The sequence below is a fragment of the Kogia breviceps genome, chromosome 3, assembly GCF_026419965.1.
Source record: "Kogia breviceps isolate mKogBre1 chromosome 3, mKogBre1 haplotype 1, whole genome shotgun sequence".
NCBI lineage: Eukaryota > Metazoa > Chordata > Mammalia > Artiodactyla > Physeteridae > Kogia > Kogia breviceps.
The window spans coordinates 36,703,259-36,718,922 of record NC_081312.1 but is presented as its reverse complement, the minus strand read 5'-3'; the positions used below and the strand labels follow the sequence as shown (position 1 = coordinate 36,718,922).

General features: G+C 42.1%; 1 protein-coding gene and 1 pseudogene across 4 annotated transcripts in view; one reads left to right on the top strand and one right to left on the bottom strand.

Moving 5' to 3' along the window:
* The window catches only part of FNTB (farnesyltransferase, CAAX box, subunit beta), a 96,151-nt gene that overhangs the window by 51,481 nt on the left and 29,006 nt on the right, over positions 1-15,664 (top strand). For all 4 annotated transcript variants that reach the window (XR_010839522.1, XM_067028317.1, XM_059059076.2 and 1 more), the window contains 3 exons: positions 298-384; positions 7,880-8,009; positions 10,719-10,851. Coding sequence is in view for 3 of the 4 variants with exons in the window: in XM_067028317.1 (XP_066884418.1) it covers positions 298-384; positions 7,880-8,009; positions 10,719-10,851 (350 nt within the window). In the remaining variant the exon portion in view is untranslated. The remainder of the gene's footprint in view (positions 1-297; positions 385-7,879; positions 8,010-10,718; positions 10,852-15,664) is intronic.
* On the bottom strand, positions 2,833-3,475 carry LOC131753585 (sorting nexin-3 pseudogene; annotated as a pseudogene).

Sequence of the window (15,664 nt, the reverse complement as noted above, 5' to 3'; positions counted from 1 at the left end):
CTGTCGACAGAAATTGTTACGGCTGTTATTTCATTTGGTGTAGATTTGACCATGTGGAGGTAGGGAGAATAGAATGTCATGTTCTTTCACTGAGGCTGTGCCATGAGCAACTCTATCGAAATAGAATGTCAGAGCTCCTGGTTGGAGACCCAGGAGGACTGACCGTGGGCTTGGAGTGAGTACAGGCAGTGATTACAGCTTAAGAGGCAGGGAGCAATCTGTCCAAAAAGTTCGGTGAGCCTTGTTCAAGCTCCTCCTTAAAGCTTAACACGTTCCCCTCTATTTCTGTCCTTCCAGAAGTGCGTACTGTGCCGCCTCGGTAGCTTCTCTGACCAACATCATCACTCCAGACCTGTTTGAGGGCACTGCTGAATGGATCGCAAGGTGAGAGAAACTGGGATTTGTCCTGCCTCTTAAACAGCAGGCGGTCAAGACTGCTGAAAAATAAAGTGCAGAAGGACCAGAGAAGGGAATATAAAATTACAAGAGATGTCTGGGTTGAAGGAGTGTGCACTTCAAAAATACTTTAAAAGTTTTCTTTTTTTTTCCAAACTTTTTTTAATGTGATTGGCAAGGATCAAAACCTTGGGTAAACAGTACTGGTCAGTCTAAATGGATTTAAACCAGTTTGGAGAGCAATTTGGAAATATCTCAAAGATGCCCTGGCTGATGACCCCAAAATTCCACTTCTCCAGAAACTCACACCACATGCATGAGAGAGATAAACATAGGACTTGTTTATAATAGTAAAACGCTGGAAACAGATTAAATGTTCACAAGCACAAGATGGATAAGTGAGTTGTGGTGTAGTCATATTGAAATATAATATAGCAATTAAAATGAATGAACTAGAGCTACACGTATCAATATGGGTGAATCTCAAAAACACTACTGAGGAAAAAAAAGGATGATTAAGAAAACGTGCAGATCACATTTGCTTAAAATTTGAAAACATGCAAAACAGTTCTATACTATTTATGGGAAGAATCGCATTTAGTAATATAAAAACATGCTGGGAGGGATAAACACCATATTCAGGATGGTGCTTACTTTGGGGGAGAAAGTAAAGAAAATGAAATTAAGGGAGGGCTGTACTTAGGAGACTTCAATTGTATCTGTAATTGTTTAAAATAAAAAAAAAAAACTGAAATGCATATGGCTAAATCAAAGCTAGGTGTTAGGTACATGTATGTTCTATATATTATTTGCTATACTTTCGTGGATCCTTCAAATTATTTCATAATTTTAAAAAAGGTATAGCAGATTTATATGTACTATTGAGGAATTATATCCAAGCTGTATTTTATTTTTTACATTTTAATTTTTATCAAAGTAGTACTTACTACTATGAAAATACAATTTTCAGCTAAACCAAATGAGATACTATGATCATATTTACATTTTTGTATAACTTTTACTTTCCTGGAATTAATTATTACCTCTTAATTCCCGAATTTTCTGCCAGAGCTATAAAATTATTCTCAATACAGTTAAACACTTCAGGTAATGTATCAGTTCTCTTCTGTGTGTGTGTGTGTGTGTGTGTTTGTGTGTGTGTGTGTGCACGTGTGTGTTACCCCTCCTGGGGCCTCTGCCCTCCTGCTTCAGACTGGACAGATTGCTCTCAGCTTGCTGCACAGCAGGCATCCAGAAGCTTCCTTTCAGCAGGAAATTCACTTCACTTCTCTTTGTTAAAGCCCCATCCTCCTTTTTCTTGGTTTACTCACTCATTTTAATGAATCGCATATCGTATTCCAACAGATCCCCAAAAAGAGAACTTCGGAGGTACATTTTAAAGATTTTGCATGTATTTTTATTCTAGTCTCACACTTGATTTATAGTTTATTTGGTTAGAGACTTCTAAATTGGAAATTGGATAAATTGTATTCCTTCAGAATTTTTAAGCATTGCTCCATTATCTTCTGGCTACCAGTGTCATTGTTAGAAAGGCTGATAATAACGGTAGCCAGCATTTACTGAGGATTTGGTATGTAATACTCAATCAATAGTAAGGGGGTGATAGTTTAAAGATTGAGAGTATATAGCCTTTTGAGCTGGACTACCTGGGTTTGGTTCTCTTTTTTTTTTTTCAGTGCATATCAGAAATGCATTTTTATTTTTATTTGAAAACAACTTAAATTTTTAGACAAATGATTTTAGTACATAAATTTGATTTTGTTTTTATACAGAATATAAAGATTTCCCTCACTGATCTTCCATGTGAAGGGGATTACAAGCCTGAAGGGAGATACTTTCTGCACACAAGTGTGTATCTTTTTTTTTTTTTTTTTTTTTGCGGTAAGCGGGCCTCTCACTGTTGTGGCCTCTCCCGTTGCGGAGCACAGGCTCCGGACGCGCAGGCTCAGCGGCCATGGCTCACGGGCCCAGCCACTCCGTGGCATGTGGGATCTTCCCGGACCAGGGCACGAACCCGTGTCCTCTGCATCGGCAGGCGGATTCTCAACCACTGCGCCACCTGGGAAGCCCACAAGTGTGTATCTTATGTGTAGGGTACTGGAAACCAATGTGTAGTGCTTCCACACATAAATTAGGTCGTGATACCACATATTAAAAAGGGGATAAGAGAAAAATTCTATTAATCAGATTCAAGAAGCAAACATGACACAAAAACTGCATGTAAGACCAAGTGAGTAACTTTAGTTAGGACACTGCAAGTTATACTAGAGTAACAGGTTTGTGAAGCTAGAGTGTGTACCACATTAAAACAGCAAGAGAGAACTATTTATATAGAAAGTCTGGAATGAGGGATTTTTTTCACGAAAGCAAATTAACTTCTTTGTAAACTGCCAAAACAAAACAGAACAAACCTGAGCATTCTGAGTGTTAGTATACTGAAGGCATATTATACCAGTTTTTGTGCAGCATGCTAAAGTTAGTTAGAACTTCTTCACTGCTGCATATGAATCATTAATAGTCATGGAAAGTTTTTCTTGCCCCTTCTTGCCAAATTTCAGGCATGTCTTATTTTAGATGGAGTATAGCTTTTATCTAGAATTTCATCCTGTAAAAACATATGAAGACAACGTTCATTCTGTGCCAGAGGATGACCAGCGACCTTGTTTATAAACTGCTCCAGCCCTTGCTTCCTTTCTTCAATAAAATTGTCATCAAATATTCCATCATCTCCTCTAAAAGGAAGCTGACGCAAAAATGCTTTCCCAGGCAGTGGGGGAACTACAACCTTGCTCTCTCTTTCTAATTCACTTCGCAGCCATTCAAAGTCACTGTATCTTCTTCTAACGGTAGATTCCTTCAGCTTGAAAATAGGCAGATTTGTCTTGACCCTGATTTCATAGGTGGTGAACCGGCCCCGGCCGACTCCCGCTGTCTGCGGGTTGCTTACATCGGTCTCAAGAAAGTTGCTGGGAGGCCCGTAGGCGTCATTCAGGTTCTGCGGCTTGGTGATCAGCCGCCGGGTGTCCGTCAAGGTCTCCACCATTTCGCTGCTGCAGCCGCCGCCGCCGCCGCCACCGCCGCGGGCTCCGTCCACCCCCTCGGCGTTCCACCGACCCCGCTGTCGCCGCTGCTGCCCGCCGCGGGGACGCTGGGCTCGCGCCTGGTTCTTTTTTATACTTTCTGTTTTTCTCAGTTGAGATTTCCCATCTTTTTCATTCATTACAAGTGTATTTTTCTTCACTGAGGTGAATATAAAATTATAATATCTACTTTAAAATTCTTGCCTGGTCATTTCAACATCTGGCTGTCTTGGAGTTGACATGTCTCACTTGCCTGAGTGTCTATGTCAAGTAATATTTGGACTGTACCCTGGACATTGTGATGTTATATTGCAGAGGTTGGATTCTGTTAGATTGCTTTAAAGAGTGTTGATATTTTTCCTTTAGCAGGCAATCAACTTGGTTAGACACACCTGCAGTGGGCAGGGGCTCAGGTCTTCGATCAGTTCTTGGTCAGAAGCTGCTTTCAGTTTGCCCAATGCATGTGTGATTCAGGGTCAGGTAAAATTTTAAGCGAAATTTAAACATGGAATTTGGGTTTTCCTTCTCTGGCTCTCCTCTTTCTGGGATTCCTCCTCAATTACCGTCAGCCTGGTTCTTCTTGCCAGAGACATGGTGGGCCTTCTGTTAGCTTCAGCTGCCTTCCCCTGACCTGCTGCTGCCACTGTTAGGTGACTGTTAGCCATCCTCAGGGCAAATCAGGAAGAAAAAAAATAGGGTGGGGGAGGGGAGGGACTGACTGCTCCAACTTTCAAATCCCCAGCTTTTTTCATTTTGCTGAGCCCTCAGGAAGTTGTTTTAGTGTGTTTTGTCCAGAGTATATAGTTATTTGCAGGATTGGTTTGTTAGGCACTTAACTAGATGTGAAATTCTGACTGCCTGGGTTTGAAGCCCAGTTTTGTCATTTATTAGCTTTGTGCCTTGGATAAATTGTTTAACTTCTCTATGTCATAGTTTCCGTATATAGCAAATGATGGGATATTGAATTTGACATTAAGCTAAAATACAAAGAAATTAAGTGACCAAAACCTGTTAGAGTAACCACTGTGCTTTACTGCCTCCCAATCTACTGTATTCCCAATCCATTGTTTTGTTTCTCTTATTCTTGCTGTTTGAAAAATTCATGATGATGAACCATGATATGGATTACTTTTTTCATTCATTGTGCTGGGCACTCAGCAGTTATGTGGGTTTTTTTTGGCGGTACGCGGGCCTCTCACTGTTGTGGCCTCTCCCGTTGCGGAGCACAGGCTCCGGACGCACAGGCTCAGCGGCCATGGCTCACGGGCCCAGCCGCTCCGCGGCACGTGGGATCTTCCCGGACCGGGGCACGAACCCGTGTCCCCTGCATCAGCAGGTGGACTCTCAACCACTGCGCCACCAGGGAAGCCCAGCAGTTATCTTCAATCTAGAATTGCATGTGCTTTACTTCCAAGAAACTTTATTATTTCTTTAATAACTTCTTGCCCTCCATTTTCTTCGTTTGCTCTTTTTATAACATGCAATAAGTGGAATTGGTCTTCTAATTTTTCAAAAATTTTTTGCCTATCTTTCATCTCTTCATCTTTCCTATTGTGCTTTCTAAGAGATTTTCTTACTTTTTATCTTCTAATCCCTCTGTCGAGTTTTTATTTCTGCAGTTCTATTTTAACTTTTAATCTCCATTTATAAAGAATACTTCCTTTTTATATTCTCTCCTGTTCTGGTTTCAGGGATATTTGTCCTTGCAGTGTTTTTAGTGTTTTTATTTTATATATAATATTTTATCTAAAGTTATAACTTAAAGTTTACTTCTGCTCCCTACATTATTTCCTCCAATTTATTTTTGTTTATTTGTCTTATTTTTGTTTAATGTTTTACATAAGTCTCTTTCATGTAAGAGACTTTGCTCAAATGTCTGGTGTTCATATTTAAGTGTCAGGTGCCAAAAAAAACTGTGTGTGCCACGGTGGGCTGGGATGCAGCCATTCATGGGGGAATTCTCATATATCAATATCTGTAGGGTTTTTCCCTTGGGCTTATCCATTTCCCTAGAGAAGAATCTTCCAGATTCCTGGTTGGGGTATGAAGTTAGCAGCCAGCTTTGTGAAACATGAATAGGGAAAGGGGTTGAGGGTGCTTGTGCCCAGATCTTAGACTCACTTAATCCCCCTGTTCAGTACAGTACCTCTGCCTGCTCTCAGCTGTGCTGGAAATCCTGGAATTCAGCTCTTCTCCATTCAGCCCCTGCAACCTCCCATCTTCTGCTGGGTACCTGGAGGTATAGCTGATTCTCTTATAAATTGACCACCAGTCAACTTGGTTCAAACTCATCCCACTTCAGGGGTACCTTGTGTCCCCCGGCTTGTCATCGGAACATATCACCTTGCTTTCTATTTCTTCTTCCCTCCTTTCCTCCCAGGGCTCGTGTAGGTTTCTCGGTTCTGTTAAGTCAGTTACGTCTTATCTCTCGCCTTTTCCAGCTTTCACAATTTTGTTATCTCCTGTCTGTATTCATATCCTCTCCTATTCTCTTTACCGTTGTGGGTTTATCCTTTTTTAAAATTCCTTTACTTTCATTTTACTGGACTCTTGTGTTCAATCAGTTATATTTAACTAGAAGATACTCCCAAAGAGTTTTACTAAATTGCTCTCATGCATGTAAAAACAAAGGGATGGAAAGTGGAATATGTAAATAAATGTATATTGTGTGTGCGTGCGTGCGTGCGTGTATGTGTGAAGAGAGAGACTGAGACATAGAAACTCAGCTGGTGAGAGGAACTAGGAGGCCAGGCCCAGCAGGAGTTGTAACTTTTTATTGTTTATTCTTTTATACTGTTTTTTTTTTAACTCAAAAAACATTTTTAAAGGTAAGTTAAGAAAAAAAAATTCAGAGGTCCCTTTCCTGTTCTTCACTCATCAGACCTTTCAAACTTGAGCTGTTCCTATGTTCCATGAAGCCAAGTGCACTGGAAAGAAAACTTGGATTGTGTGTCTTTGGGTGGTGGTGGGGTTAGGGGATAGAGGATGCTGAAAAATCTGTTCAGGGAATGGTAGCCAGTTCTTGACTCTGCACTCTGCTGTGATCTCCCTGGGCCTTGGGCGTCTCTGAAAAGGGCCTCTGAATTCCCAAGGCCTCTCCTTTAAGGAGAGGTACCTGGAAGACAGGAGGTGTTACACGTTCCTTTCTCTTCTACCTGGAAGTTGGATTAAGTTCTCATCCACCCGTGCACCTGTCAGGATTTGTGAGGCAGACACACCTGTAGGGAGTGTGACTCTATGTACATACCTGTAGATCACTGGAAGTAAAGTTCTATGTTATATGAAAATATACTGAAAAGAAAACCTCTTATTTCAGAGGTAAAACATGTTTATTATAAACAAGCAAAAAGAAAATCTAACTGCTTGTAATCCACCACTAACCACTCATTTGCTGTATATGTTTCCAGAATTCCAGAAAAATCATGCAGTATATTATCATTTTATAGCTTTTTCATGTAATGTATTTGGAACATTTTTAAGTATACTTCTGTAGCATTATTTTAAATGACTGTATACTATTCTGTTATACGGATATACCATAATTTATGTAACGAGTCCCTTACTATTGAGCTTCTGAGTTATATTCTAATATTTCACTGTTATAAATGGGAATACAGTAAACATTCTTACAATCTGATTTTTGAACACATTTCTTACTTACTTTATAAGATTAATTCCTAGAAATGACCCTATATTGCTGAGCCAAAGATTACTCATGTTTTTATGACTAGTAAATGCACTCTTAATATATAGTCTAATCCCAAATAATAATTATCATGATAATAAAGTAATTTGAAAATGTAGGAAATTGTAATTTAAAAAAATAAGTTTACTTTGAATAGTTATAAAGGTATGTATTTTCACTATAGAAACTTTTTGAAAATAGAGAAAAATAAAGAGGAAAAATACCAGCAATAGACCTGTACCAGAATTAGCAATTATTTTTCAATTTTATTTTAACCTGATGGTTATCACACTACACGTATGATTTTATAACTTTTTCCAAAAAGTAATGATTTGAGGTTCTATGTTTGTTACATTAGTAGACTATGTCTGAGTTTCCTTTTTTTTTTGAGGAAAAGGCATTTCTAAAAGTTAATTAGCATCTTTCCATTCATAGTTGCAATGTTTGTTTTTCTAATAGAAGTATAGTTGATTTGTAATGTGTTAGTTTCTGGTGTACAACAAAGTGATTCAGTTTTATATATATATTCTTTTTCATATTCTTTTCCATTATAGTTTATTACAAGATATTGAATATAGTTACGGCTATTGAATATAGTTGCGTTAAACTAAGCAAACTCATCCTTTGTCATCCAGGGTGGTCCTGCACTTGTGCTCATTGGTTGACACTCAGTCTGCTTTTCTCAATCTCCTTCCAGGTGTCAGAATTGGGAAGGTGGAATTGGAGGGGTGCCAGGGATGGAAGCCCACGGCGGCTATACTTTCTGTGGCCTGGCCGCACTGGTCATCCTCAAGAAGGAACGCTTCTTGAACTTGAAGAGCTTATTAGTAAGTACTTGGTGATCCGTCTTCCTCTCAGGCCCCAGGCGCCTGAGATGTGACTGCTCAGGCATGCCGGCTTGAGGGACGGTTGGCTGTGGGAAGGGCTAACAGTTGCTGCCTTGAGCTGTGAACTAACAGTCCTGTAACGAAGCTTCAGATGCAGTCATTGGAGTGCTCAGCACTGTACCAAGAAAGTGCAAGGGGTGAACATCTGTGCTCGGTTTCAGTTCCCTTCTTCCTGCCTTTCCATCTTCCTGCTCTGAACTTTCTGTACAGTGTGTTAGGCCAATTCCAGAGGCTTCTTGAATTCCCCCGGACATCTGGTATGGGCCAGAGTACCTTCCTCCTACTTCAAAGAGAAGTGTAGCTTCAGCCTCTTAAAATTAGAGGTTATCATGTGCCTTCGAAAGATTCTCCTGGGAGAAGAAGTCATGAGAAGAGCTTTGAGGCATTTTGAAACCAAGCTTTTATTACTTGCTGCACTATGTGAACGTTTAGTAACTACCTTCACGTGAGCTAGGCACAGCCGGGTAATGCACAGAGCAGCAGGTGGCCCAGGCATTTATGTCTCGACTCCAAGCTCCTGCCCAATATTCAGAATGAACTCAGAGCGCAGTCAGCTTCAGGGACTTGTTGGATTGTAGCTAAATTATCATTGGAGGCCTAGTACATAAACACACACACACACACACACACACACACACACACACACACACACACACACACACACACACACACACACACACACACACACACACAGCCACGAAGGAGCTATCTTTGGGGAAGCATTTATTCCCGAACCATGACCTCAAAGCAAACCAGCTGCAACTGATATTCATCTCCTCTCCCCAAGTTCAGATGTCAGGTTCCCATCATAGGAACCATTGTGAGACCCATCTTGAGCTTCCAAGGTAGTTTCTATTATACTCTATACAGATATGACCAGCAGCATTTTGTCCTCACCTTTAGGAAGCCTCCTATAGCATACTCTTCTTGAAGGTTCTTACAGCCTTGAAGGTTTATGCCAAAATGGCCAACTTTGTGCACAGACTTCGAGTTTATCATACATTTTGAAAACTGATCACCAACAAGGCGTGAAACATAGAAGCTCCATCTCCCAGGCAGACATAAGGAATAAGCAGGTGCCCCAGTTACAATAACAGTGTTCTGGATTTGAACCCTGTGCCACTTCACAGCCATATGACCTTGGGAAAATGGTCTAATCTGTTTTAACTTCAATGTTCTTCCTCTGTAAGGTAGAAGTAACAGTTCTTTGAAGGTCAAAGGAGAGAACAGGTATAAACAGCCTGGTACGTAGTAGGTGCGACCTTCTTATCCAAACTTCTCCCTCCCCTCTGTTTGCTCTGGGAGAGCTAGGACCCATATTTGAAGGATTTTATGAATTCATACAGCCAAGGGAAACAGAATAAATCCATGGACTTAGGCACTGGAAAAATGAATTAGTCTAGGTTAGAAACACTTAATCTGTGGGGTAAGTAAAAGTGAAGAATGGACTCCCTACTGTAGCGCCTGTTTTCTTGAGTAATGCTTCTCCTGCTTTCATTAAATGGCATCAATCCTAAAGCGCTGGTTCGTTTAAGACTGACTGGGGATATATTAGTGCCTGCACCTGCAGTGCAGTTTTTCTGTGTCTCTAAGAATTTTGGATTGTGACTCTCTATGGGTGGCTGTTACTTTCAACAGGGATATAATCTAAAGTCTACAATTATTAATTAAAGGAGGGATGGACTCCTTCTGAAGACGGTCCTCAGTGAGTCCTTTCAGGAACTCAGTCTAGTAAGAATGTAGGTACAGGGGAAATACCGTACTCGTACTCTGTACCTTTCAGTTTGGTGAGGCTGCTCTGTGAGTTGCTGGCAGGTGGCTGGATCTGCCTTGGGGGGCTGGGAGGGAAGCGGAGATTATTATCTGCTCTGCCCGTTGGTTCTACTCATTCCTCGAGGCCAAACCCTTCACTATGTCCATATTCATAGTAGAGTGTGTTTAGAAAACTTGGAGATAAGTATGCATCACGTGTGACCACCGAGTGACACCAAGAGCCATCTTACAGGTTCAAAGTAAACTCTTTTCTGTCAGCCAGCCAGTTTCCCCTGGGATAGCAGAGAGGCTAGACCACACAGAGCTATCCTCGTTCACTAGGGCTGACGGCTTCTGCCCCGCCGTCCTGCGAGGGACAAGGGCCATGCTAAGAAATCTTGGATGGATTTCCTCAGGTGCCAAGTAAAAGTCAAGAGTAGTTTGAGATCATCTGATGACTTGTAGCACAAAATTGCGTTTATCTGTTTTTAATAAACTTCCCCGAGCAGGGAAAGTGAATAGAAATGAGCCACTGGTGGTCTGGCCTTAAACTTCCTAGTTACACCTTATTTATTAAGAGATGCTTGCAGGTTTCCTTTCAGGCCAATTTGGCGCGCTTGTTCTCAGCACCAGAACCCACTTGGAACCCAGGAAAACGTGGTTAGTTGTCTGTTAGGCCCTGAGTAGAGATTCATGCTGGTTACCTCAGGAGGGTTAGACTTGGTGTTGCACTGTAGTGTGGCAGTGAGGGTGAGGAAGTCCGAGGCCGGACTGGGTGCCAGGAAGCCAAGAGATGGGACCCCTCCCTCCCAGATTGGCCTCTGGGGATCTGGGCTTGCTGGATCTCGTGTCTCTTTTAACCTACAGCTGCCTCTCCCTTCTCTGTCTCGTGCTCAGCAATGGGTGACAGGCCGGCAGATGCGGTTTGAAGGTGGATTTCAGGGCCGCTGCAACAAGCTGGTGGACGGCTGCTACTCCTTCTGGCAGGCGGGGCTCCTGCCCCTACTCCACCGTGCACTGCACGCCCAAGGTGAGCCCAGGGGCTGTAGGCAGGGTTGGGTGACTCCCCTCCGTTGCTGACCGAGTCGGAGGCCAGGGCGCTTTGTTAGAGGGGTTGAAATAGGCTGTCTTTCCTGGATTTTGAGGTGCCCAGTGTGGACCTTCCCGCCTCAGGCTAGGATCCCATCCCAGTGGTCGAGGGGCCACTGCTGCTTCACTCTGGCTGTGGCTAGCGGGGGGCAGGTGCCTGGCTCCACGGTGACCACCACCTGAACTCCGTGTGAAGCAGCAGTTTCCAGTGCAGAAGTCTCTCTGTTTCATGTCAGAACTGAAAACCCACACTACGCACATGGTCATGGCAGTGACAGAAAGGCAGTTGCGTAAGCGGGCAGAGAACCAGAACCCCTGGAGCAAGGATTCACCGTGCCTGGCTGGCTGCGTGGTTGTTGCCATTAGAAGTGTTGTATTTTAGTGTTTCTTTCTTTTTTTTTTTTTTTTTTGTGGTACTTGGGCCTCTCACTGTTGTGGCCTCTCCCGTTGCGGAGCACAGGCTCCAGGTGCGCAGGCTCAGCGGCCATGGCTCACGGGCCCAGCTGCTCCGCGGCATGTGGGATCTTCCCGGACCGGGGCACGAACCCGTGTCCCCTGCATCGGCAGGCGGATTCTCAACCACTGCGCCACCAGGGAAGCCCAGAAGTGTTGTATTTTAGATTCACTGAAGAATCCTGGATGCGGGTTTGTCCCCCTTGCCCCGCACTACTGGAGCAGAGAGACCTGGGTTCATCTCTGTGGAGCCTCAGATGCGAATGCAGATCCAAGCAGTGAGATAGAGAGCAAACTTCTGGGAGCCTTCCCTTGTTACCTCTCGACATCTCAGGCCACTGGCTGCCTCCGGAATCATCTTTTTCATTTATTTTATGTGAGAACAGGGTGTCTTGAGGAAACCAGTGGGAGAGGGGAGGTCTGGAGGCCCTGCTGGGTGCTGATCTGGTCTTGGAATGAGATCCCTTGGCCCAGAGGGAAGCTTTTCTTTGGACTTAGTAGTTGGGTTATTCATTGCTCAAATGTAGAAGATGGGATTCTTTTCTACTGCCCCCGTCCCCCGCCCTGCCCCACACACGTTTTCTTCTTGTATGGCTGTTTTTTTCTGAGCCCCTTTCTTTTGTTTCTTAATTTCATTTAAGTTGTGGCCACTTTGGGTACCGAATTGAAGTCACCCTGTCTCCCCATCACCCCATCCTCCCCGTCGCGGTCTGTACTGAGAGTCCTTGGCCTGGAGCCCCCGAGCTTTCAGTTTCAGGGTGCTGAGATGTGTCTCAGCTGAGATACGTCCCCTGACTCTGGAATCTGCACGGTCTCTGGCTGAACACTATAGTAGGGAAGTCAGAAGTCCCCCGAGAGTCCTGCATTTCAAAACAAATAACTTGGGGTTTTAGTGATCTCTTTATTTGGAGCTAGTGAGGTCAAGCCTCTGGGTCACACTGTCAGCCTTTCACAAACCTGTCCCTGGCAGGATTAAGATGCAGTCATTCTGCAGCTGCCAGGAAAATCCAGTGAGAGCGTAACAGGAGGGCTACCTGCCAAAGTCTTCAAGGGGGCCCTGGTTCACATTTTGTTTATCGTAGTGCAAGTTCTGGAGGACTAGTCACGTTCAAAGCTCTGCCTGTGGGAAAAGTTAGTTGCCTGTGAATCTTGGTGCTTCCAGCTTTTTTCACTGCCTGGAAGGAGGCCCATGTTAGGCCCGAAGCTCACGTCTCAGCAAACAGTGGACCTGGACTAGGCAGGCCTCCGGGAGACGGGAGAGTTTTGAGTGGTGGGCAAAATGCTGACGTTGGGAGTCAAAAGGAGATGCGACGTAGAACGATATTCACAATATACTGTGATCAAAGTTAGGTTTCAAAGCAGTATGTATGTAATTCCATTTTCAGTGTAGAGTTGACTCCAAAAAGTTAATGGAAGGTATCTGGGTTCTGAAATGACAGGTGATGTTTGTTTTCTTTCTTTTTTACTTCTATTTTCTAATTTTTCTACAATAATATATCTTTCTTACATAAAGGAAAACAACAAAAGTTATTTTACAAAAGAGAAATTCTATAAACAAAACTCGTAGCAAGGTGGGGAAAATATTTGGATAAATGATGAAGAGCTTAATTTCATTTGAGAAAGTCATACCAAGCAGTAAGAAACAACCCAATTGAAAAACAGGCAGAGGATCTGAACAGACAGGTTCAGAACAGACAGAAAAAGAAGAACTGATATTATTATAACTTCTACTACAGCTGCTACAACTACTGAGACTTACCACATGCTCACCGCAAGCCAGGGGCAGAACTGAGTATTACACATGTAGTTTCTCATTTGATCCTCCAAACAGCCCTATGAAACAAATACTATCCGGGAGTTCCCTGGTGGCCTAGTAGTTAGGATTCCGGGGTTTCACTGCTGTGGCCCAAGTTCAATCCCTGGTCAGGGAACTGACATACCTCAAGCTGCATGGCCAAAAAAGAGAAAAAGAAAAAGAAACAGGTTCTATCATTATGCCCATTTTACAGGTGAGGAAACAAAGTACAGCATGGGTAAGTGACTTGCTTTATAATACCTGATTGCCACCTATCATGGTATCAGAGCCCTGCCATCTGTGCCATTAATCGGACGAAAAGGTGATAGTTAAAGAAATGCAAATAAAAACAGTGGGACCCTATTTGTTTTTACTATCAGGTTAGCAGAGATTAGAAGTTTGATACCCTATGTTGGGGAAAGTGTGGGGAAACGGCACTTTTCACTGTTAGAGGGGGTGTAAATAGGTGCGTCATTTTTTGGAAGGTAGTTTGGAGACATCAGTTTAAATTATTTAAACCCAGTGAGGACACTGGCAGGAATTTACCTGCACAGACATTTGCAAAGGATGTGTGTTGAAGTGGAGTTTTAATAGCAAACAACCCAACTGCCCATCAAAAAGGCTAACAGTTAAATAAATTATGATCTCTTCATACAGTAGCTGCATGACAGTGGGCTCACGTGGAAAGCTCTCCAGGACACAACGGAAAGTGTCAAAGGCCAGGCCGGGAACAGTTTATGTGTGTGCACACAGGCTGGCATCCACCCAGCTTTCCTGGAAGTATACACAACTCCCCTTTAACAAGGGGTACCTTTGGGAGAGGGGTAGGAGGTGGAGGGAGGGAGATGTACTTTTCCTGTTGTACTGTAGGCTGCTTTTTTTTTCCTTTTTCTTTTTCTTTTTTTTTACCACGTGTGTTACTACTTTCATTTTAGTAAGTGAACAAATACATTTTTAAAAGGTGATGATGATGATTATACTGATAACTAAAAAGATGACATGGAACTGGCACACTGTAGCACATGAACCCAGGCCAATCCCTATCTCTTCCGTAGTCCATGCGGTGGCTGCCTTAACGTATAGAAGACAGTATTTGAGTACAAGAACAAATTGCTATTGATATCTTTAAAACATCAAATGCTGACTAAATTAGTGAGTCACTTTGTTTTTGTGGAGCAGTAGGATAGCAGCAGGCCTGTGAGTTTCTGTTTGGATTGATAGTTACTAGTTGCTGCCATGTTCTTTGGGATGTACCCCAGGCTTTATTTGTCTACCTGTGAAATTGAGCTACATGTGGCTGTACCTGTCAGTTACTGTTTGAAAAACTTTTGATTTCTCAGATAAAAGGAACCTTTGAAATGCAAAATAATGGGGATCTGTATTTTAAGGGAGAGATGTAAAGGACTTAAAAGGCCGACTCCAGTGCACAGTTATCTGCCTGTAATCCTATCTCCCTTCATCTCACCGTAATTATGTGTGTTGATGTGCAAACTCAAGATCTCAGGAAGTTCCTTGTCCAGTTTATGAACTTTGAGCCTTTAGACTTCCATAACGTAGAGGGTAACTGAACCACTCTGTAATCTTTTTAATAATAAACATAGCATTTTCTTTTCAGATTCCAATTTTAGCAATAGGTTATCATTTACCTTAAGGTAACAGTCTTTTATTTCTTATAGGATATGAAGTAAAGGTATATTTTGTACAGATGTTTAATGCAGTTACCCTAAAGTTTAGTAAATATGCTTTTAAAAATGACAGCTTTGTTGAGATGTAATTCACATACTGAACAATTTGCCCATTTAAAGTGTACAGTTCAGTAGTTTTTAGCGTATTCAGAGTTGTGCAACCATCACTATAATCAATTTTAGAGTCTTCATCACCACCCGCCCAAATCTCTGTACCCATTAAATGTGCTTCTTAAAAGAAGAAATCACAAAGGAAAAAAATCGACACTGTGATTACAGCATATGTGTAAACTACATTTATGCAATTTAAAAAACCCATATAACCAAAAAAGTAGAGCCAAAAGGGAGAAATAGGTATACCATATGATACAGATAAAGAGTAAATATAGTAAAAAAGCTAGATTAATAAAATTGACTCTTGGATCTCAGAAGACAAAAGGACAGACACTCTCTAAAGGAAACAGAACTAGTAAGCAAAAGTTACAGGAACAGTTCACCCTAATTAGTAACTAAAGGCGTGCACATCAAAACAAATGATCAGGTACTGTTTCTTTTTAACATTTTCATTGCTGAGAACTTTTTTTTCAAAGTAACCAGTGCTAGAGGTAGTACAGGAAAATCTTAAATTTTGCTGGCAGCTATATAAAGTCTTAAAGCAGTTTATCAGTATCTGTTAAAAGCCTTAAAAATGTTTATTCCCTTTAACTGAATCATTCCACTCCTGTGAATCTACTTGAATAATCCTAGACATAGAGAAGATTCACAAAGATGTTTATTGTGGCATTTTTTATGATTACAAGGAAGTGGAAACAACCTTGGAA